This window comes from Microcaecilia unicolor, unplaced genomic scaffold (assembly GCF_901765095.1).
Source record: "Microcaecilia unicolor unplaced genomic scaffold, aMicUni1.1, whole genome shotgun sequence".
Lineage (NCBI taxonomy): Eukaryota > Metazoa > Chordata > Amphibia > Gymnophiona > Siphonopidae > Microcaecilia > Microcaecilia unicolor.
In genome coordinates this window covers 47,599-71,114 of record NW_021963565.1, presented here as the reverse complement: position 1 = coordinate 71,114, position 23,516 = coordinate 47,599, and the positions used below count along the sequence as shown (strand labels likewise).

The window sequence follows — 23,516 nt, the reverse complement described above, 5'->3', positions numbered from 1 at the left end:
GTGTGTTGGGTCTGTGAGTGGGACCACTGACAGTGTGGTTCCAGTAACCTAGAAATCACTGGGGATAATTTGAGAGTGGGAGACTCGCCCAGAGGCGGTTAGGACCCAGTCGGTGGGAGGAGGGTGCTAGTGTAGAGCATAAGCGGCAGGTGCAGGCAGACCTGAGATGTGCTGGGGATAGACCCTCTAAGTGGCTGCGGGATAACCCCAGACGTGTGGCTAGGCGTTTCGTGACACCAAGTTACTGAGATCTTTCCAAATAGCTATATTTAAGTACATGTGACTTTGATGCTGCATCTGCTGCCCAATGCTGCAACCAGAGTTCCAATGTGCCATGACAGCCAAAGACATATGGTGGGCCATAACCTGTCATAAAAGCAGCTGGGTGTTATGGCGCCCATCTTGTGTTGCCAACAGCTGATGCCACTTCAGCCATACTCTTTCCACAAACGAGCTGCACACTGTTGCTTGAAGGTCCAAAGAGGCCACTTCAAAGGCTTGTTTCAGTGAGCCTTCTAGATTCCTATCCTGTAGGTCTTTTAGGGCAATGTCCCTTCCATCAGCAAGATGATCTTCTTAGGCACCATTATAACCAGGGAGCCCTCCTGGGAAGCTACAATTTATCTTTCTCTTTGGAACTAACAGGTAGAGACAAGCCATGGCTCTTCCCACTCTCAGCCCAGTGTCTAGTGAGACTCATTCTGCTATAATCAGGTCCTGAATGTCTGGATGCACCGGGAAGGCGTTAGAAGGACCTCTACACCCCCTCATGATTGACAAAGATGGAACTCTTGACGCCAAAGCAGAAAGCTCCTCAATAGAAAGCACCACTAGTGCCTCAGAAATAAGAGTACGAGCTCTTCTTTATGAAACCTTAGTACTTTTGGATTATCCCCCCCTCAGGAGGGTGCTTCTCTCTCCTCTAAGAGCTCATTCAACGATGGCTCCTCTGAACAGAGGCTACATCAGATAAGGAGGGAGAAGCAGAGATAGCCTCATCTGCCCACTCCTGGAGGTGTAAACAAAATCTCTTAGGAGCTTGAGGAGCAACAGGATGAGAAAGTAAGCACCTTGCAGCAAATCCAATTGTCCCTGCTACAGTAAATAGGCCTGGTGTAATGGCAGAATAAACTCTAGAGAAAACAAAGATCCTGATGCAGCTGAATGCTAATAGCGGCTGTGCTCTGAACGTGATGAGCTAGAGAGTGCTCTCACTGCCAGTCGGCCCTGACAAAATGGTGCCTGTTTCCCCGCTTTCCTGCATCAAACTGCGTACTGATCCTGCTGGAGAGCCCAAAGACCCTGGCATATTCGGATGGTGCGCCAAATCTGAACCTGGTTCCCCAGGATCTCAACCCACTGCTGACCATCTGGCAGCAGCAGGAATTGAACCCAGTTCTGCAACCTGCTACACTAACCATTAGGCCACTCCTCCACTGAACTGCAACACTCCAATGCCGGCCAGTGCGTCCCACAATGGGAACATTGCTTAACTGTTTCTGTGGGAGTCGCCATTTACCCCCACTGTCACCTTTGCAGCACAACACGTCTCAAGTGGTGAGTCAGGATCTCTCCCCTGCACCAAGTAGAAGTACCCTCCAAGTGGTTCTGAGTCAAACTTTAGTTGGACTTGCCACTGCCAGCTGCTCCCCTCAAGCTCTCGGTCTCCACAAGTATTACCACAGATGAGAAAGGCTCATGACTGATACTCTGTCCCACACTCTCCAGAAAACCTCTCCCCCCCCCCTTTTTTTTTTAAAGGTTCTTGTGATGGAAAAGGAGTACTCCACAGGAAACAGGGGAGGGAAGAAGTAAATTTGTGGGACACCACAGACAGGGATCTGAACACCTCCAGATATAACTCTATAGACTCAAGCCACCCTCAAAGCTCAACTGGGGACCAGCTGACCAACTGGACCCGAAGCAAATCACTCAGAACCAGAGGCTGAAAAGTGTGTCCATCCATGCGTTGGAGGTAGAAAATACTAAGGAGCTAGACTGGATGCCAAGAGAGATGTGTCTCCGCTCAGTTTCCAGCTCTCTATCTCCTCCTGCTGGTTGACGGACACAACTGTCCCACAGGTTCTGAAATAGTGGAAAGCTACATAATGGAAGTGTAGGTTATTCTTACCTTTCTGCGCCTGGTCTTTATCATGAATTCTCTGGCCAGGTGAGGTGCTGGTTGTGGCTCCAGAGGTCGGATAATGATGCTCTTATCCAGGGGGTCACCAGGCACAATCTGTAAGCCAGCACAGAAAAACTATAACCTTACTTGTTTTACCTCTAGCTCATGGAGTTATCAACTCAGTCCTTGGTTCACACCTAGCCAAGTTTTCAGGCTATCCACAATAAATATGCATGAGATATAGTTGCACACACTACCGCTATTGTATGCAAATCTGTCACATGCATATTGATTGTGCTATCCTGAATACCTGGCTAGCTAAACGTGTTCCAAGGACTGGATGGAGAATCATTGCTCTAAATTCTCCAGTAAACCAATGAACTAAACTCTCACATGGCCCTGATGGCAGCCAGGAAAATCTTCCTTGTTCAATTTCTGAAGAACCTTGGCCTTGGTTCCCCCTATTGCAGGGCTACTCAATTCCGGTCCTCGAGGTCCACAGGCAGGCCAGGTTTTCAAGATATCTACAACAAATCTTTCTCATTCATTCTGGATATCCTGAAAACCTGGCATGCTCTGTGGACCTTGAGGACCAGAACTGAGAAGCCCTGCCCCACAGAATACATGCACCAAGATGAATCTCTGGTTCCTAGATGCAAGCTCAGGCCATCTCACAATATCAAAAGGAACATCCCACAAATCCAAGCAAACTATTCAAGTAAACTAAGGGCATCCACTGGCCATGTATGCCTTAACATTTCGTCATGGCAGTATAAATGAATGCTTGTGTTGCTGGCATCTGTTTTAGGAGTTTGCATTCTCTGATCTGGTATCTAAGCAACTTAGGAGAATTATATTTTGAATAAGGCCAGTAAATATACCAGAAGAGCTGCTAAATACATTTCCTAAAGAAACCTAAAGATATGGTAAAGGGAGGGGGAAAGGGCTTTTACTATGAAGTCATGTTTAAGAAAAGCAGCTACTTTCACACACAAAAAAAACCCTACATAACTTGAATTGCTGGGTAAATTTCAAGATGGCTGCCTTGCTGAAAAGTCTTAAGGATTAGATTTGAAAAAGGCAGTACACATGTACTTTTTTTCTTATTATTTTGCAATAGAACTTACATACAATATCATTATAGCAAGAGAAAAAGTAACCTGGTCCACATCAACGGGGAGAGAAAAAAGGAAAACAAGCAATAGTACTAAAGAAGATAATTTCCATTTCATAGTATAGGTACCAAATTACCTTAAACCCTTTATAAATTTATATTTTAACAATCCTCCCACCTAACTGACAAAAGAGGAAAACTATTTAGCTTCTCTATCAATCAATCTTTTCACCTGAGATGAATAAAAGAAAACATAACTAATATCAGGAAATTTAAACAAACGCAGAGGAACTTCAAAACGAAGCTTGCACCCACTGCAAGAGAATATGGTTTTAGCTGCAAAAAAGCTTTTCTGTGGGGCATGAAACACATCAGGAAAAATTTGTAGCTTTAATTTCCTTTTCACAAAAAAGGAAATTAAAAGAAAAAAATCTTAAAAATAGAAATTTAATCTTTTTCAGGGTGGTGAACTCTGATATACTGACTTCAGATGTTTCTAAAAATTTTGTCGAGTTAAAGGACTTAATTGAGCCCAATACATCAGATTCACCCTCTCCTCAATTTACCTTAACCACATTCTTCGGCAAATAATAAGAGGAAAAAATCATTTTGTCAGATTCTGGAATAATGAAGACTTCCTTGAGATATTATCTAAATAATCTCAGGAGACTACAAAGAACAAACTGGAAAATTTAAGATACATAGATTTTTTACTTCTAGCTTGATTTTCTATTATCTCTGTCTATGTATAGACAAACTATCCTTAATTGCAAAAGTCTCTACAGCATGAAAAGTCCCACACTGAGCTTCCAGAGCTGTCAAACGGCTGTCCAAGTCCAAAATCTTAGTATCAATGTCCTGAACATATCTAGTCACTTGAGAGAAAAATTCACACAACTGAGATACAGGTTTTTTTGTTTGCTTTTTTAAGAGTTCTTCCATTCCAAACCATGCACAGTCTTCTAGACATCTACCAAGGTAATTTTCTCAGTCCATTAAACTGGTATAAGAGAATCAGAAGTCTCACTTGTACGCAGATTTATGATTGTGCCAGGAGTAAGAAGATCTCTCCTGAAGAACTTCAACTTGTCAGACTCAAGGAAGTCATTGGTCAGGGTGGAGTGCATCTCTCCCCCGAACTTAACGAGACACCAGAAATAGAGCTGGGGGAGGAAGCTGCTAAGCTTAGGCATAGATGTCAAATGTTTATCCATAGGACCAACTGTCTTCTGAGAGTCAGCCCTAGGTCCTTTACACTCTCCTTTTCACCATAATCTTAAGGCAATTCAAGAAACAAACAAACAAAAAAACTAAAAAAGCAATAGGACTCCGTTCTACCTGAATTCACTATTCCTTACTCTCTGGTCCGTCTGCTCCGCTCCCTTAATGACCACTGCCTTGTCCTGCCAAGGCCTAAGACTGCCCAGTTAGAATTTACCAGAAACCATGCTCTTTTTCGCTGCCCCCTCTTTCTGGAACTCATTCCCCCTCCATATCCGTGTAGAATCTTTCCGAGTTTAAATCTGTGCTAAAGGCTTGGCTTTTTGCACAAGCCTATGAAACTCTTTAGTGTGTTCCCTTGAGAATGGATTCTGTGGCTACATGCAATTGTTTTTAGATAGCTGATGCTAATGTTTGTTTGCTCTTTAACTTCATCCTGTTCTGTGCTTTGGTAGTACTGTGTGTTTTGTTTTGTTTTTTTTAATTAGGATGTATTATCTTTCCTATCCATATTGTAGTTCTTTTCTTTCTAACCTACTGTATTTTATTTATTGTAAACCGCTAAGACATGCTAGTTAGCACTGGTGGTATAGCAAATCTTAATAAACTATAAACTGTAGTACTGAAATTAATGATACATCCAACCAAGAGTCTCCAGGCACCTCATGGGCTTCAAAGGTGTGTGCCCCTTTCGTCATATCTCTTCGGGTCATGCTCCAGCGGCTGCACACTGCAACAATGGGAGGGCTTTTGTTCCCTTGAGATGGCTCCTATAGATGACGTCAGCGGGGTCAATTAGCACAGCAGCTGTCAGGAAACATGCACCTGAGACCAGGCTCCCTTGCTGTCTTCTCAGGTACCAAGTGCTACTTCACTCTCCCACAGAGCTCAACAATGGGCGGGCTTTTATCCCCTCGACCTGGCCCCTATAGATGACATCAGCGAGGCCAATTAGCACAGCAGCTGTCGGGAAACAGGCATCAGAGACCGGGCTCCCTCACTGTCTTCTCAGGTACCAAGGGCCGCTACACTCTCTCCTTTTCTTTTTTAATTGAAAAAATTTTGAAATTTACATTCCAAAATAGTATAATTGAAGACATTAATTCCAGAGAATACAGAGACCTCCTTTAAAAAAACACATTAAAAGAAAAATACATGTACCTTCACTATGAAAACTGCCACAGGTAAAAAGTACTCATACAGACTTTTGTGCTTACATATAATACAGGTGAAATTTTGCTGGAAAACAGATAGGAAATGCCAATTTATGTGCAATGTTTTTGGAAGCTGCCTAAAAGCCATACCCAGAATGCCTTTCCCAAACCAGCTAGACATATGCATGCTATGGAACTCTATATGTACTTTAAGCCACACTGAGAGATGGCGATTTTCAGACAACCAACATATCCCGGTAAAAAGCTTACTGGTAACTCTCTTACTGTCAACTAAATACCTTAAAAGTCACTTGTTCATAATTACTACAGTGCAATTCTAACAGCTCTACAACGTAAATTCCAAAATAAAAAAGCTCCTGGTATTTACACAGACAGAACGTACCTGCCAGTGGTGGAAAACAGACAAAGAAAAGGCCTGCCCCTGTGTGTGGGTTCTCAGGTCAGTCTCGAACCCAAAAGAGTCAATGGCTGGGATGAAGGCTTTAATGGTATAGAGTGGGGAGCCTGGAATTGGTGCATCCTGAGTCACGTGACCCCTGTCAAAGGCAGAAATGAAAATATACATATATAGCTGTCAAATCTTACTCTCATCTTCCTCGTCACAAGGACTGTTTTTGCCTCTGTACAACACTTATTTACAAATTACACAGCAGTCCAGCTGAAAATATTTTTATTTCAAAAAAAGCATATAAACCTGTTACCTTTCTTCAGACTAATGTTTTTACTAAAACCACAAGTGCTTCTTGAGAAAAAACACACTCATTGCAAACAGTAAAGAGAACTATGTGGCTTAAAAATTTGCATACTATATGAACTATGTGTGCTATACATCCTGTAACTGGATTACCAGAAGAATAACTAAGTTAACAACTCAAGACAGGTAGGATGATTAATCCTTGGGTATAAAGGGCCATTCAATAACAGTGTGCCCAGATTTATGTGTCACTAGAATTACTGTCATTTATGTAAATGTACACTTCTTACCTGTGAAAGTGATAGCCAAGCAACTAAGTGCTATTCTATAATGATGTGAATAGCGTGTAGATGAAGGGGGTGGAGCAGTTATTATGCTACCCCTGCTACATTCACATGACCACGGTTATGCCAGGTCTATGGCTGGTATGATTTCAGGCAAATAAATGTATGGCACAATGATGCCGGGTTACCCTAGTATTCTATAATGGAAGATGGGTGCCCAAATGCCATTACAGAATAGGCTCTCACCAGGCGGCCTCAGGTGCCTAAATGGAGGCACCTATTTGTACAATTATCTACTTTGTGATCTGCAAAATGGAGGCCTTTAAAGTAAAAAGGACAAGAGGAGACTGGAAAGCTTTTACCTTCTTCTGGCCAACACAGTGTAGACAGCAGAGACGCAATCAGCAGGGGCCTGCACCTCTACAAAATAGTAAGGCTCCATCAGGCGTGGGGTGGCCTGGAAAGAAGGAAAACATTAAACCCTTCACGATAGGATACACCCCAAGTACAAATCGGAAGTTGGTTATTCCAAACTTTGAGTGAAATTAGGATACAAAGGCAGGGATTCTCAAATCTAACAGACTACTCCTTCTTTCTATAAAATACCACATGGGACATTTTCATTACTGCCAGCCAACTGCTGTATCTGCAGATACATTAGCCATCTTTCTAGCTTCTTGATGTTAAAGCAAAAATCTGTTGAATCTTGAAATTATTTACTGTGTGTATTCCCCAATCCCTGTTATGAATACTGCTATGCTACAAAAGCTGGTGAACTGCTTCCCCCACAGTAATGCACTAGAACATTGTTTTTTGGGGGGTAGGGGAGTGGGGCTTATTTCTCAGGAAGTCCTGATCTGGCTTATTTCCAAACTCAATGCATCGTTTTACCAGTTTTGACTCATACAAAATTTCATCCTAGTCTGTTAAATTTTCAGAGTTATTTTGGCCCCAGGCAGACATTTTCACCCCCCTTTGAAATAAATATTGCCAATTTCAAATAAAAAGGCAGCTAGCAATTATGAAGGGTAGGGGAAAGTAATTCAAAGAATAATTCATCTCATTCTGATGACACTCAGTTCTATGCAGACTACAACTCAAGAAACTTGATATCCCAAGGAATAACAAACAATACTTGTAGCAGGTGTTCTCCGAGGACAGCAGGCATATATTCTCACATGTGGGACTCACTAGCTACCAGGCTCACAATATACACAAATCTTGGTAACTAAGTAGACAGTGAGCCTGGTGGACAAAAAGAACCAGAGGGCGGAGCTGACTTTTAAGTAGTAAAAAGATTTTACAGGACTGCTTGTCCAAAACGGCTATTTCCACCTAGAATGCTGTTCCAGACAGTAGTGAGCAGCAAAGGTGTGGATAGAAGACCACGTTGCCGCCTTGCAAATTTCTTCCAATGGAGGCCTTAAATGTTTTTCTGCCAAAAGAGTCTAATGTTCTAGCTTCTCTGCCTGGAGAAGCAGAAGCAAGAGATCTCGCACTGCGAGTACATATTAAATAAAGCAGATTCCATAACTAGTCACTAATATTTAGCCGCACTTAACCGGCTGAGTGCCTCTGAATATTACGGTTAGCTCCAATCTCAAAGCTGGCTACATTGGAGGCATTCCTTGGAGAATTAAAAACCCAAGAGCAAGTTAAACTTACACGAGGACAGAGTTAGGTTGTCAACACAGAGGCGTAGGATCATGTTGACATCAACCACATGTGAGAAGTGCGCTTCCCCTAATCCATGGCACCTATATGAAAGCTTTCAGGGTGGGGAGGGCTTAGTAGGAAACCAAGATACTTACCATGAGGAAGGCAGAGTAGACAACTCGTCGGGCAGTTGGGATGATTTGACCCCCACCTCGGTGTAATGGTTCCTGTGCAATCACTGCATCCAGGATCTTAAATTTCACATTGCGTATCACTGCAGGGTAAACAGAGAGGATGAAATGGCATTTATAGAAGTCATTGTAGCCAATATGTTAATTCTGGCTTGGTTTTCTTCCAGATCTCTTACTTACACTCATCACAGAGGGGGCCCTCCCTGGTCCCCCACTGGAAGCCCTGAACAATACTGTCTTTCACGGAGCTCAACAATGCTTTATCAACCTGAGAAGAAACAGAGATAAAGCCATCAGATCACCATATATGATATCATTAATAAGTACTAAAACTTGGTTTTACAATAAGCCTGGTGGTTAGTTGTCAGCACAACTAAAAAGATCTGCATTCAGTTCCTGGATCAGTCTCCTACAGCATGACTGGTAATGTAGAATTATCCCTCTTAGTCCTGGAGGAGAACTGAATCAACCCCTGCTCACAGACATACCTCGTGACTAGTTCAAATGCAGCACTAGAACATGTAATCTTCATCCTGTTCTGAGCCACAAAAGTCACCTGACTTGCTCTCAGCCTTTATACTGGAGACAGCTTCTTACCTCTGATGGTAGGGTGTCATCCACCAGAATATTGGGACCAGTAGCATCTGGTCCAAAGGCCCAAATAGAACGAGCTGCCAGTAAATCCCAGTCATACTTGGTTTGGAAGAACTCCCCCAACTTCTTCCTGATGGGGAGAGACAGTGGTTGGAGGTGTGTCACTACTCAATTCCACATAAGCTTCTGTTTTATATGGGAACACAGGAATCACACAAGTGTTCTGCCTCCTTATTCCTTACATGTACATATAACACCCAACACTAATCAAAAAGTATCTAGACCTCAGTGGCAACTTTTTTCACATAGACCAGTCAATCCACGGTTTGCCTGCTTCCTCACTGGTCACTATTTATTCATCAACATTATAAACCTCTTCATTATCAATAGTCAAGTCCTCTTTAAAAAGTAAAATCATATAAATTTCATATATAAGCTCAATGTTACTTATCTTAATTTTATAATGGACCTGCTGCCAATATGGGTCATGTTTCGCCTTTGGCTGTGTCAGGGTGCAGTCCTCAACTTCTAATTTGGGCTGTTCAGCATTATAGCCTTCCCCCTCTCCAAGAAAGCAAAGCTCATGTGTGTATTCACTAGACTAAAAAAGTTATCCTTGCATCTGTTTTATTCCTTCCTATACAAGTCTTCCCAACCACATTTCTACTTTACATTCTCAAGACAAAAATTCCAATAAGAGAAAAATTAAAAGAAATATTGAAAGAAAAATATGTAAAGGAACATGCAAAAAACATCCTCTAGTCCACATCTATAGGGGGAAAAACATTAAAAGATGTAAATATAAAAATATAAACTACTTATGCAATAGCATACCATCACTCAAAAAACAATAAAAAAAGACTAATTGTAGTGGGTCTATAAAGGTATAGACGGGGACGTGTGGGTTAGATTTCTGTCCCTGTGCAACTCTCTACTCAGAAGTTTGAGAAACATAATTGTCAAGAATAGGCTTGATTCTTACCAACACCTCTCAAAGGTCCTTCAAGGGTACAGTGAATGATACATACCTGTAGCAGGTGTTCTCCGAGGACAGCAGGCTGATTGTTCTCACGACTGGGTGACGTCCGCGGCAGCCCCCACCAACCGGAAAAAGCTTCGCGGGCGGTCCGCACGCAGGGCACGCCCACCGCGCATGCGCGGCCGTCTTCCCGCCCGTGCGCGACCGTTCCCGCCAGTTGAATGACAAGCAAAAGATGAAAACGCAACTCCAAAGGGGAGGAGGGAGGGTAGGTGAGAACAATCAGCCTGCTGTCCTCGGAGAACACCTGCTACAGGTATGTATCATTCACTTTCTCCGAGGACAAGCAGGCTGCTTGTTCTCACGACTGGGGTATCCCTAGCTCTCAGGCTCACTCAAAACAAGAACCCAGGTCAATTGAACCTCGCAACGGCGAGGGTACAACAGAAAATTGACCTACGAAGAACAACTAACTGAGAGTGCAGCCTGACCAGAATAAATTCGGGTCCTGGAGGGTGGAGTTGGATTTACACCCCAAACAGATTCTGCAGCACCGACTGCCCGAACAGACTGTCGCGTCGGGTATCCTGCTGGAGGCAGTAATGTGATGTGAATGTGTGGACAGATGACCACGTCGCAGCCTTGCAAATCTCTTCAATAGTGGCTGACTTCAAGTGGGCCACTGACGCTGCCATGGCTCTAACACTATGAGCCGTGACATGACCCTCAAGAGCCAGCCCAGCCTGGGCATAAGTGAAGGAAATGCAATCTGCTAGCCAATTGGAGATGGTGCGTTTCCCGACAGCGACCCCTAGCCTGTTAGGGTCGAAAGAAACAAACAATTGGGCGGACTGTCTGTGGGGCTGTGTCCGCTCCAAGTAGAAGGCCAATGCTCTCTTGCAGTCCAATGTGTGCAACTGATGTTCAGCAGGGCGGGTATGCGGCCTGGGAAAGAATGTTGGCAAGACAATTGACTGGTTAAGATGGAACTCCGACACCACCTTCGGCAGGAACTTTGGGTGGGTGCGGAGCACTACTCTGTTGTGATGAAATTTGGTATATGGAGCATGAGCTACTAGGGCTTGAAGCTCACTGACCCTACGAGCTGAAGTAACTGCCACCAAGAAAATGACCTTCCAGGTCAAGTACTTCAGATGGCAGGTATCCAGTGGCTCAAAAGGAGGTTTCATCAGCTGGGTGAGGACGACGTTGAGATCCCATGACACTGTAGGAGGCTTGATAGGGGGCTTTGACAAGAGCAAGCCTCTCATGAATCGAACTACTAAAGGCTCTCCAGAGATGGCTTTACCTTCCACACAATAATGGTAAGCACTAATCGCACTAAGGTGATTCCTTACTGAGTTGGTCTTGAGGCCAGACTCTGATAAGTGCAGAAGGTATTCAAGCAGGTTCTGTGCAGGGCAAGAACGAGGTTCTAGGGCCTTGCTCTCACACCAGACGACAAACCTCCTCCACTTGAAAAAGTAACTCTTTTTAGTGGAATCCTTCCTAGAGGCAAGCAAGACATGGGAGACACCCTCAGACAGACCCAACGTAGTGAAGTCTACGCCCTCAACATCCAGGCCGTGAGAGCCAGGGACTGAAGGTTGGGGTGCAGCAACGCTCCGTCGATCTGCGAGATGAGAGTCGGAAAACACTCCAATCTCCACGGTTCTTCTGAGGACAACTCCAGAAGAAGAGGGAACCAGATCTGACGGGGCCAAAAGGGCGCTATCAGAATCATGGTGCCGTGGTCTTGCTTGAGCTTCAGTAAGGTCTTCCCCACCAAAGGTATGGGAGGATAAGCATACAGGAGGCCGGTCCCCCAATGGAGGAGAAAGGCATCTGACGCCAGTCTGCCATGTGCCTGTAGTCTGGAACAGAACAGAGGCAGCTTGTGGTTGGTCTGAGAGGCGAAAAGGTCCACCGAGGGGGTGCCCCACTCTCGGAAGATCTTGCGTACCACTCTGGAATGAAGCGACCACTCGTGCGGTTGCATGACTCTGCTCAGTCTGTCGGCCAGGTATGTGGCTTGGAGGAGCATGCCGAACTGGCAAGCCCAACGCCACATGCCGACGGCTTCCTGACACAAGGGGTGAGATCCGGTGCCCCCCTGCTTGTTGGTGTAATACATTGCAACCTGATTGTCCGAATTTGAATAATTTGGTAGGACAGCCGGTCTTTGAAAGCCTTCAGTGCGTTCCAGATCGCTCGGAGCTCCAGGAGGTTGATCTGCAGATCCTTTTCCTGGAGGGACCACAGACCCTGGGTGTGAAGCCCATCGACATGAGCTCCCCACCCCAGGCGAGATGCATCCGTCGTCAGCACTTTCGTGGGCTGCGGAATTTGGAATGGACGTCCCAGGGTCAAATTGGTCCGGATGGTCCACCAGAGCAGTGAAGTGCGGCAACTGGTGGAGAGGCGGATGACATCTTCTAGATTCCCGGTGGCCTGAAACCACTGGGAAGCTAGGGTCCATTGAGCAGATCTCATGTGAAGACGAGCCATGGGAGTCACATGAACTGTGGAGGCCATATGACCCAGAAGTCTCAACATCTGCCGAGCTGTGACCTGCTGAGACGCTCTGGTCTGCGAAGCCAGGGACCGGAGGTTGTTGGTCCTCGCTTCGGGAAGGAAGGCCTGAGCCGTCTGGGTATTCAGCAGAGCTCCTATGAATTCCAGAGACTGTGTTGGCTGGAGATGGGACTTTGGGTAATTTATCACAAACCCCAGCAGCTCCAGAAGTTGAATAGTGCACTGCATAGACCGGAGGGCTCCTGCCTCCGAGGTGCTCTTGACCAGCCAATCGTCGAGATATGGGAACACGTGCACTCCCAGCTTGCGTAGGTACGCCGCTACCACCACGAGACACTTTGTAAACACTCGTGGGGCAGAGGCGAGCCCAAAGGGCAGCACACAATACTGAAAGTGCCGTGCGCCCAGGCGGAATCTGAGATACTGTCTGTGAGCTGGCAGTATCGGGATGTGAGTGTATGCGTCCTTCAAATCCAGGGAACATAGCCAATCGTTTTTCTGAATCATTGGCAGAAGGGTGCCCAAGGAAAGCATTCTGAACTTTTCTTTGACCAGGAATTTGTTCAGGCCTCTCAGGTCTAGGATGGGACGCATCCCCCCTGTTTTCTTTTCCACAAGGAAGTACCTGGAATAGAATCCCTGCCCTTCTTGCCCGGGTGGTACGGGCTCGACCGCATTGGCGCTGAGAAGGGCGGAGAGTTCCTCTGCAAGTACCTGCTTGTGATGGGAGCTGAAGGATTGAGCTCCCGGAGGACAATTTGGTGGCAGGGAGGCCAAATTCAGGGCGTATCCGCACCGCACTATTTGGAGAACCCACTGGTCGGAGGTTATGAGAGGCCACCTTTGGTGAAAAAATTTTAACCTCCCTCCGACCGGCAGATCGTCCGGTACGGACACTTTGAGGGCGGCTATGTTCCCGTGGATCCAGTCAAAAGCCCGTCCCTGGCTTTTGCTGTGGAGGCGCAGGGGGCTGCTTAGGCGCACGCTGTTGACGAGAACGAGCGCGCTGGGGCTGTCCCTGTGCCTGACGAGGCCTTCGGGCCGGCTGGGTGTACCTACGCTTTGCAAAAGAATAGGGCACAGCCTGCCGGGCCCGGGAAAAACGTCCACCTGCTGAGGTGGATGCTGAAGGCGCCCGGTGGGAGAGCTTGTCGAGGGCGGTTTCCCGCTGATGCAGTTGGTCCACCAGCTGCTCGACCTCACCAAAAATATTATCCCCCCGGCAAGGGACGTCGGCCAGTCTCTGCTGGGTGCGGTTGTCCAGGTCAGAGGCATGCAGCCATGAGAGCCTGCGCATCACTATACCTTGGGCCGCAGCACGAGATGCCACGTCACAGGTGTCATAGATACCCCTGGACAGGAACTTTCTGCACGCCTTCAGCTGCCTGACCACCTCCTGATAAGGCCTGGACTGCTCCGGCGGGAGCTTATCGACCAGGTCCGCCAGTTGCTTCACATTGTTCCGCATGTGGATGCTCGTATAGAGCTGGTATGACTGGATGCGGGTCACGAGCATGGAGGATTGGTAGGCCTTCCTCCCAAACGAGTCCAGAGTGCGAGACTCCCGCCCCGGGGGCGCCGAGGCGGTATCCCTCGAACTCCGTGCCCTCTTGAGAGCAGAATCCACGACCGCCGAGTCATGGGGCAATTGGGGCCGCATTAACTCTGGGTCCGAGTGGATTCTGTACTGGGACTCTGCTTTCTTGGGGATGATGGGATTAGATAGCGGTCTCATCCAGTTCCGAAGCAGTGTCTCCTTGAGGACATTGTGCAACGGCACCGTGGAGGACTCTCTAGGTGGTGATGGATAGTCGAGGACCTCGAGCATCTCAGCCCTCGGCTCATCCACAGAGACCACGGGGAAGGGAATGCAAATAGACATATCCCTTACAAAGGAGGCAAAAGAGAGGCTCTCAGGAGGCGAGAGCTTCCTCTCTGGTGAAGGCGTGGGGTCCGAGGGAAGACCCGCAGACTCCTCTGAGGAGAAATATCTGGGGTCCTCCTCTTCCCCCCACGAGGCCTCTTCCTCGGTATCGGACATAAGCTCATGTAGCTGAGTCCTTAACCGGGCCCGGCTCGACGTCGAGGCCTCGGTGTCGTCGAGCGGTGGACTCCCGCGCAGGCGGGGACGAAGCTCCCTCCATCGACGTCGACTCCACCTGCGTGGCGGTCGAGACCGGCGCCGCAAGCGGCGGCGGTGTCGACGGCCTCGGCACCGGGCTAGAGCTCGCCGGCGCCACAGTCAACGGCGCCGGCACAGCCTGACGCATCAGCCCTTCCAGGATCCCCGGAAGGATGGCTCGGAGGCACTCGTCCAGGCCCGCTGCCGGGAAAGACGGGGGGGCCGGTAGAGGTGTCGGTGCCGGAAGCTGCTCGGGTCCAGGAGACTGCACCGAAGTGCTGGGACCCTGACGCGTCGGTACCTCCACAACCAAAGGGGATCTCTCCTCCCGACGCGGACGCTTTGGCGTCGACTCCTCGCCGGTACCGAGCACCGAAGGCGACCGATGACGGTGCTTCTTAGATTTCTTGCGGTGCCCGTCATCGGTGCTAGGTGGAATAGAGGAGGAGGAGGTCGATCCCCCTCGGTCCCGAGGAACCGGGTCAGACAGGGTTCGGTCCCGAGGGCCATGGGCCGAGGGAGTGACCGGGGCCGATTGCCCACGCGGTCTCTCACCCCTACCCTAACCGGAGGACCGGCGGGCCGACGGGACCTGTGCTCCTGGGGTCGATGCCATCGGTGCCGATTTCTCGGGCCTCGGTACCGGTACCGAAGAACCGGCCGTCGATACCGATGCCGTCGAGGTCGACGTCGAGGGGCCGGCGCAAGTTCCAAAAAGACGGTCCCGAAGAACTTGCCTCGCAACTTGAGTTCGTTTCCGGAGACCAAGACACAAAGAACACGACTTGATATTGTGCTCCGGCCCGAGGCACTGGAGGCACCAAGCGTGGGTGTCGGTCTGCGAGATAGGCCGGCCGCACCGACCACACTTCTTAAATCCACTCGGGACCTTCGAGGACTTCGACGGAAAAATCGCGTCGGCGAAGTTAAAGTCGTCGATGGTGGCGGTAAATCACACCTCGAAAAATAATCGACCGCGCGGCCACAAGGCCGCAACGCGACGCCCCCGCTAGAAACGAGGGAAAATAAAGCGCGTGCTCTCTTTTTTTTTTTTTTTTGAAGAGGAAAAAGAAAAACTGGAGCGCGCAGCAACAGAAACAAAAAATAAACGAATTCGCGAAGACCTCAACGGTTTTCCGGGGCTGACTAAGAGAGAGCGGCAATAGCACGACTCTCTCCAGGCGCGGAAAAGAAAGGACTGGCGGGAACGGTCACGCACGGGCGGGAAGACAGCCGCGCATGCGCGGTGGGCGTGCCCTGCGTGCGGACCGCCCGCGAAGCTTTTTCCGGTTGGTGGGGGCTGCCGCGGACGTCACCCAGTCGTGAGAACAAGCAGCCTGCTTGTCCTCGGAGAACTTCCTATTTCCAGAAAGCCTATGCCCATGAACCACAGACTTGGCATTTCCTTTGCAGAGGAACCAAAGTTCTAAATGAAAAAAATGCACCAGACTGTTCTGCCTACTTGACTAATGCAGCTGAATTCATCAAGTGCTGCAGACCTGATGCTCCAGCAATGCAAACAATGGCAAAGTCTTTATCTGATCAACTTACTGCTGACAATTTCTCGGTTCATCTCTATTTGGCAAAGCAAACACCTGGGGCTTCTTCCAGGCACTTCTGTGTCTGTGTGAAGTATTCTTATGAATATAAAAATACCGCACATGTAAAAGAATAAATCTATCTAATTGCACTCTTGTTTATGGTACAGCAATGCAAACATTATAGACCTGCAATTGTGTATGCCAAGGGAAAATTTGGTCTTACCTGCCAATTTTCTTTCCTTAAGTCCAATCAGACTAGTCTAGAACAAATGGATTATGCCCCTTAGGCAGCAGATGGAGACAGACCTAAGAGATGTGAGCCATGCCATTTGGTCCTCAGTATTTCTATTCCTTATCAGCCCACCAGACCAGTCACAATGCTTGGGTTATGCATGCTTACCAGAAGATGCAGACTGAAAACACCTGACTCAGACTTGTATAAAAAACCTGTGCAGTTCCAAGCCAGCCAGTATTTCTCAGTTTCCAAGCATATGGCGGACATGCAGCCAATGTGGTCTCAGCCAGTCTGGTAGGCCTGTGGGGTGGGGAATTTATGTTCTTTCAGCATTCTGTTGGGGATCCTGAGTACAATTTCTTGAAAAAATAAAAAAAGGTAGGAGAAAAGACTGTGCCCTCTGTTATTTGCTTCTGGCTTAGGGGTGCTGGTCTGTGGGGGCCACATTTTACCCCCTTGGGATGTTACACCCAGGCAACTGGGTCCTTCCCCCTCCTCCTGCCCTCCTTGGTTAGGAAGCAGACCACAGCAGCCTTGATTGCCCATGGACAGCACACAGCAAATGGGTTAAAAAACAAAACATTAAGCTGTGCTCCTTATGTCTAAGAATGGCCTAAAACTAATCCCCCTAAGCCCTGGCCTACCACAGTGTGAGCATCCTATGCAATCTGGAGCTATCTGTTGGAGACTTCTCAGCCTCCATTTGCTGGCAGAAGAGCATAAACCCTGGTGTGGAGGGATGCTAAAGAAATGCTGGTAAATAGAAGGAATGGATCTATGGAATCCTAGCGGACACTGGGTGGCGACGCCGGTATTTGGTGAATAAAACCAGTGCAGGGCGGACTTCTATGGTCTGTGCCCTGAGAAAGGCAGGGACAAATCAAACTTGGGTATACATATAAAGTATTACATACCATGTAAAATAAGTTTATCTTGTTGGGCAGACTGGATGGACCGTTCAGTCCATCTGCCGTCATTTACTATGTATGTTACTATGCAATAGACCTGATTCTTCCCTCCCCCAACCACTGATTTTTGCTACCAAGAAACCAAGGATTTAGCCTTCTTCTTGCCCACTGTTTCCTCTCAGGCAGAGAGAAAACAAGAAAACAAAAGTAAAATAGGTGGAGGAGCAGTCACTCACACATTCCAATGTGGCACCATCTTTGTCTTCCCACACATTTCCACTTTTGAATAAGGGGCAATAAGTAACATATTTTTCCTCCATTCTACACTACAATCATTCATATTCCTCTTTATCTACTTCCAGCCATTCCTTCTCAAAGTTTGTAATACCTGTTCCAGGTAATCTGCACCACTTCGTTCTCAATGTCTTCTGCCAGGCCTTTCTCCAGCGGCTCAGCAATCATTGTAATCTTGTTTCTGAGATCAAAAAAGCAGAAAGGTCAAGAATCTATTGTCTTCCAAGAGAAAAATCACATTAGATTGATTCTCTGCACAATGTACAACAGAGGTGGTCAGAGACATTGTCATTCATATAATCTTACTTTTTATTTGGAGTCTCAGCAAAGCACTTCAGAGATGAAGTTTCCACAACTGTCTCACAGAATGTAACAACAGGATCGGCAACCTACAAACAAGAGAGATTAATACGTTTTTATGCTTCTGTGCCCCCAACTACATATAGTAACGTAGTAAGTGACAGCAGATAAAGACCTGAACAGTCCATCCTGTCTACTCAACTGTCACATTATTAATTCATGATTAAATCAACAATTAATGTGATATTATATACTTTATCATATGTCTTTCTTTGTCATTTCTGGGACATAGACCGTAAAAGTCCGCCCAGCTCTGTCTTTATGTTCCACCTACTGAAGTTGCCATTGAAACCCTTTCCGGCCTATCCTAAACTGGATTGCCATATACAGACCTACAAAGTCTGCCTGGCACCAGCCTTAGTCCTTCACAGCCGGAGCAGCTGTTCAATCATCACTCATACATCCACCCACCTATAGCCATTTGTTTTGTTTTTTTAATTTATTTTTGTTTTCTACCATCTATTTTCTAAATAGAGCTCATCCTGTGTTCATCCCATGTCTTTTTGAATTCTGTCACTGCTTTTGTCTCTACCACCTCTGACGGGAGGGCATTCCAAGCATCGACCACCCTCTCCGTGAGAGTGGGTTATCTGTTGTCAGTAGTTAATATACCACCTTTCCTGGAGCAGAGATCAAACAATAACCCATTACTAGGACTGTATGCCTCATTACAGCTCACTTTCCAACCCCTACTCATAAACAGGAACAGAAAAGTCACACTGGGATAAGATTTAGGGTGGGGGCACGTTAATTAATGTAACAAATACTCCCTAGAGTCAGGGTATGATACATACCTGTAGCAGTTGTTCTCCGAGGACAGCAGGCTGATTGTTCTCACGACTGGGTTGACGTCCGCGGCAGCCCCCACCAACCGGAAGAAGCTTCGCGGGACGGTCGGCACGCAGGGCACGCCCACCGCGCATGCGCGGCCGTCTTCCCGCCCGTGCGCGACCGCTCCCGCCAGTTGAATGACTAGCAAAAGATGAAACACACAACTCCAAAGGGGAGGAGGGAGGGTAGGTGAGAACAATCAGCCTGCTGTCCTCGGAGAACAACTGCTACAGGTATGTATCATACCCTTTCTCCGAGGACAAGCAGGCTGCTTGTTCTCACGACTGGGGTATCCCTAGCTCTCAGGCTCACTCAAAACAAGAACCCAGGTCAATTGAACCTCGCAACGGCGAGGGTACAACAGAAATTGACCTACGAAGAACAACTAACTGAGAGTGCAGCCTGACCAGAATAAATTCGGGTCCTGGAGGGTGGAGTTGGATTTACACCCCAAACAGATTCTGCAGCACCGACTGCCCGAACCGACTGTCGCGTCGGGTATCCTGCTGGAGGCAGTAATGAGATGTGAATGTGTGGACAGATGACCACGTCGCAGCCTTGCAGATCTCTTCAATAGTGGCTGACTTCAAGTGGGCCACCGACGCTGCCATGGCTCTGACACTATGAGCCGTGACATGACCCTCAAGAGTCAGCCCAGCCTGGGCGTAAGTGAAGGAAATGCAATCTGCTAGCCAATTGGAGATGGTGCGTTTCCCGACAGCGACCCCTAGCCTGTTAGGGTCGAAAGAAATAAACAATTGGGCGGACTGTCTGTTGGGCTGTGTCCGCTCCAAGTAGAAGGCCAATGCTCTCTTGCAGTCCAATGTGTGCAACTGACGTTCAGCAGGGCGGGTATGCGGCCTGGGAAAGAATGTTGGCAAGACAATTGACTGGTTAAGATGGAACTCCGACACCACCTTCGGCAGGAACTTTGGGTGGGTGCGGAGCACTACTCTGTTGTGATGAAATTTGGTATATGGAGCATGAGCTACCAGGGCTTGAAGCTCACTGACCCTACGAGCTGAAGTAACTGCCACCAAGAAAATGACCTTCCAGGTCAAGTACTTCAGATGGCAGGTATTCAGTGGCTCAAAAGGAGGTTTCATCAGCTGGGTGAGGACGACGTTGAGATCCCATGACACAGTAGGAGGCTTGATAGGGGGCTTTGACAAAAGCAAACCTCTCATGAATCGAACGACTAAAGGCTCTCCAGAGATGGCTTTACCTTCCACACGATAATGGTAAGCACTAATCGCACTAAGGTGATTCCTTACTGAGTTGGTCTTGAGGCCAGACTCTGATAAGTGCAGAAGGTATTCAAGCAGGTTCTGTGCAGGGCAAGAACGAGGTTCTAGGGCCTTGCTCTCACACCAAACGACAAACCTCCTCCACTTGAAAAAGTAACTCTTTTTAGTGGAATCCTTCCTAGAGGCAAGCAAGACCCGGGAGACACCCTCAGACAGACCCAACGCAGCGAAGTCTACGCCCTCAACATCCAGGCCGTGAGAGCCAGGGATTGAAGGTTGGGGTGCAGCAACGCTCCGTCGTTCTGCGAAATGAGAGTCGGAAAACACTCCAATCTCCACGGTTCTTCGGAGGACAACTCCAGAAGAAGAGGGAACCAGATCTGACGGGGCCAAAAGGGCGCTATCAGAATCATGGTGCCGCGGTCTTGCTTGAGCTTCAGTAAGGTCTTCCCCACCAAAGGTATGGGAGGATAAGCATACAGGAGGCCGGTCCCCCAATGAAGGAGAAAGGCATCTGACGCTAGCCTGCCGTGTGTCTGAAGCCTGGAACAGAACAGAGGCAGCTTGTGGTTGGTCTGAGAGGCGAAAAGATCCACCGAGGGGGTGCCCCACTCTCGGAAGATCTTGCGTACCACTCTGGAATGGAGCGACCACTCGTGCGGTTGCATGACTCTGCTCAGTCTGTCGGCCAGGCTGTTGTTTACGCCTGCCAGGTACGTGGCTTGGAGAAGCATGCCGAAGCGACACGCCCAACGCCACATACCGACGGCTTCCTGACACAGGGGGCGAGATCCGGTGCCCCCCTGCTTGTTGACGTAATACATTGCAACCTGATTGTCTGTCCGAATTTGGATAATTTGGCAGGACAGCCGATCTCTGAAAGCCTTCAGTGCGTTCCAGATCGCTCGGAGCTCCAGGAGGTTGATCTGCAGATCCTTTTCCTGGAGGGACCACAGACCCTGGGTGTGAAGCCCATCGACATGGGCTCCCCACCCCAGGCGGGATGCATCCGTCGTCAGCACTTTCGTGGGCTGCGGAATTTGGAATGGACGTCCCAGGGTCAAATTGGTCCGTATGGTCCACCAGAGCAGTGAAGTGCGGCAACTGGTGGAGAGGCGGATGACATCCTCTAGATTCCCGGTGGCTTGGACCCACTGGGAAGCTAGGGTCCATTGAGCAGATCTCATGTGAAGGCGAGCCATGGGAGTCACATGAACTGTGGAGGCCATATGACCCAGAAGTCTCAACATCTGCCGAGCTGTGATCTGCTGAGACGCTCTGGTCTGCGAAGCCAGGGCCAAGAGATTGGTGGCCCTCGCTTCGGGAAGGTAGGCCTGAACCGTCTGGGAATTCAGCAGCGCTCCTATGAATTCCAGAGACTGAGTTGGCTGGAGATGGGACTTTGGGTAATTTATCACAAACCCCAGCAGCTCCAGAAGTTGAATAGTGCACCGCATGGACCGGAGGGCTCCTGCCTCCGAGGTGTTCTTGACCAGCCAATCGTCGAGATATGGGAACACGTGCACTCCCAGCTTGCGTAGGTAGGCCGCTACCACCACGAGGCACTTTGTAAACACTCGTGGGGCAGAGGCGAGCCCAAAGGGCAGCACACAATACTGAAAGTGCCGTGCGCCCAGGCGGAATCTGAGATACTGTCTGTGAGCTGGCAGTATCGGGATGTGAGTGTATGCGTCCTTTAAATCCAGGGAACATAGCCAATCGTTTTTCTGAATCATTGGCAGAAGGGTGCCCAAGGAAAGCATCCTGAACTTTTCTTTGACCAGGAATTTGTTCAGGCCTCTCAGGTCTAGGATGGGACGCATCCCCCCTGTTTTCTTTTCCACAAGGAAGTACCTGGAATAGAATCCCTGCCCTTCCTGCCCGGGTGGTACGGGCTCGACCGCATTGGCGCTGAGAAGGGCGGAGAGTTCCTCTGCAAGTACCTGCTTGTGATGGGAGCTGAAAGACTGAGCTCCCGGAGGACAATTTGGAGGCAGGGAGGTCAAATTCAGGGCGTATCCGCACCGCACTATTTGGAGAACCCACTGGTCGGAGGTTATGAGAGGCCACCTTTGGTGAAAGAATTTCAACCTCCCTCCGACCGGCAGGTCGTCCGGTACGGATACTTGTAGGGCGGCTATGTTCCCGTGGATCCAGTCAAAAGCCCGTCCCCGGCTTTTGCTGTGGAGGCGCAGGGGGCTGCTTAGGCGCACGCTGTTGACGGGAACGAGCGCGCTGGGGCTGTCCCTGTGCCTGACGAGGCCTTCGGGCCGGCTGGTTGTACCTACGCTTTGCAAAAGAATAGGGTGCAGCCTGCCGAGCCCGGGAAAAACGCCCGCCCGCGGGGGCGGGTGCTGAAGGCGCCCGGTGGGAGAGCTTGTCGAGAGCGGTTTCCCGCTGATGCAGTTGGTAAACCATCTGCTCGACCTTCTCGCCAAAAATATTATCCCCCCGGCAAGGGACGTCAGCCAGTCTCTGCTGGGTGCGGTTGTCCAGGTCAGAGGCACGCAGCCATGAGAGCCTGCGCATCACTATACCTTGGGCCGCAGCACGAGATGCCACGTCACAGGTGTCAAAAATCCCCCTGGACAGGAACTTTCTACACGCCTTCAGCTGCCTGACCACCTCCTGATATGGCCTGGACTGCTCCGGCGGGAGCTTATCGACCAGGTCCGCCAGCTGTTGCACATTGGTCCGCATGTGGATGCTCATATAGAGCAGGTAAGATTGGATGCGGGTCACGAGCATGGAGGATTGGTAGGCCTTCCTCCCAAATGAGTCCAGAGTGCGAGACTCCCGCCCCGGGGGCGCCGAGGCGGTATCCCTCGAACTCCGTGCCCTCTTGAGAGCAGAATCCACGACCGCTGAGTCATGGGGCAACTGGGGTCGCATGAGCTCTGGGTCAGAGTGGATCCTGTACTGGGACTCTGCTTTCTTGGGAATGGTGGGGTTAGTTAGTGGTCGCACCCAGTTCCGAAGCAGCGTCTCCTTCAGGACATTGTGCAGCGGTACCGTGGAGGACTCTCTAGGTGGTGATGGATAGTCGAGGACCTCGAGCATCTCGGCCCTCGGCTCTTCCACAGAGACCACGGGAAAGGGAATGCTTATAGACATATCCCGCACAAAGGAAGCAAAGGAGAGACTCTCAGGAGGTGAGAGCTTCCTCTCCGGTGACGGCGTGGGGTCCGAGGGAAGGCCCGTAGACTCCTCTGAGGAGAAATATCTCGGGTCCTCCTCTTCCCCCCACGAGTCCTCATCCTCGGTATCGGACATTAGCTCATGTAGCTGAGTCCGGTACCGGGCCCGGCTCGACGTCGAGGCACCGAGGTCTCGGTGTCGTCGAGCGGTGGACTCCCGCGCCGGCGGGGACGGAGCTCCCTCCATCGACGTCGACGGGGACTCCACCTGCG

General features: G+C 48.9%; 1 protein-coding gene across 1 annotated transcript in view; it reads right to left on the bottom strand.

The window, feature by feature from the left end:
• Window positions 1-2,131: 2,131 nt before the first annotated feature.
• The window catches only part of LOC115459428 (116 kDa U5 small nuclear ribonucleoprotein component-like), a gene marked incomplete at both ends in the record, with an annotated part of 67,280 nt that continues 45,895 nt past the window's right edge, over window positions 2,132-23,516 (bottom strand). Inside the window, 8 exons of the mRNA XM_030189251.1 lie at window positions 2,132-2,239; window positions 6,018-6,171; window positions 6,976-7,070; window positions 8,425-8,543; window positions 8,641-8,728; window positions 9,058-9,184; window positions 17,763-17,849; window positions 17,975-18,057. Coding sequence (XP_030045111.1) covers window positions 2,132-2,239; window positions 6,018-6,171; window positions 6,976-7,070; window positions 8,425-8,543; window positions 8,641-8,728; window positions 9,058-9,184; window positions 17,763-17,849; window positions 17,975-18,057 — 861 coding nt within the window. The remainder of the gene's footprint in view (window positions 2,240-6,017; window positions 6,172-6,975; window positions 7,071-8,424; window positions 8,544-8,640; window positions 8,729-9,057; window positions 9,185-17,762; window positions 17,850-17,974; window positions 18,058-23,516) is intronic.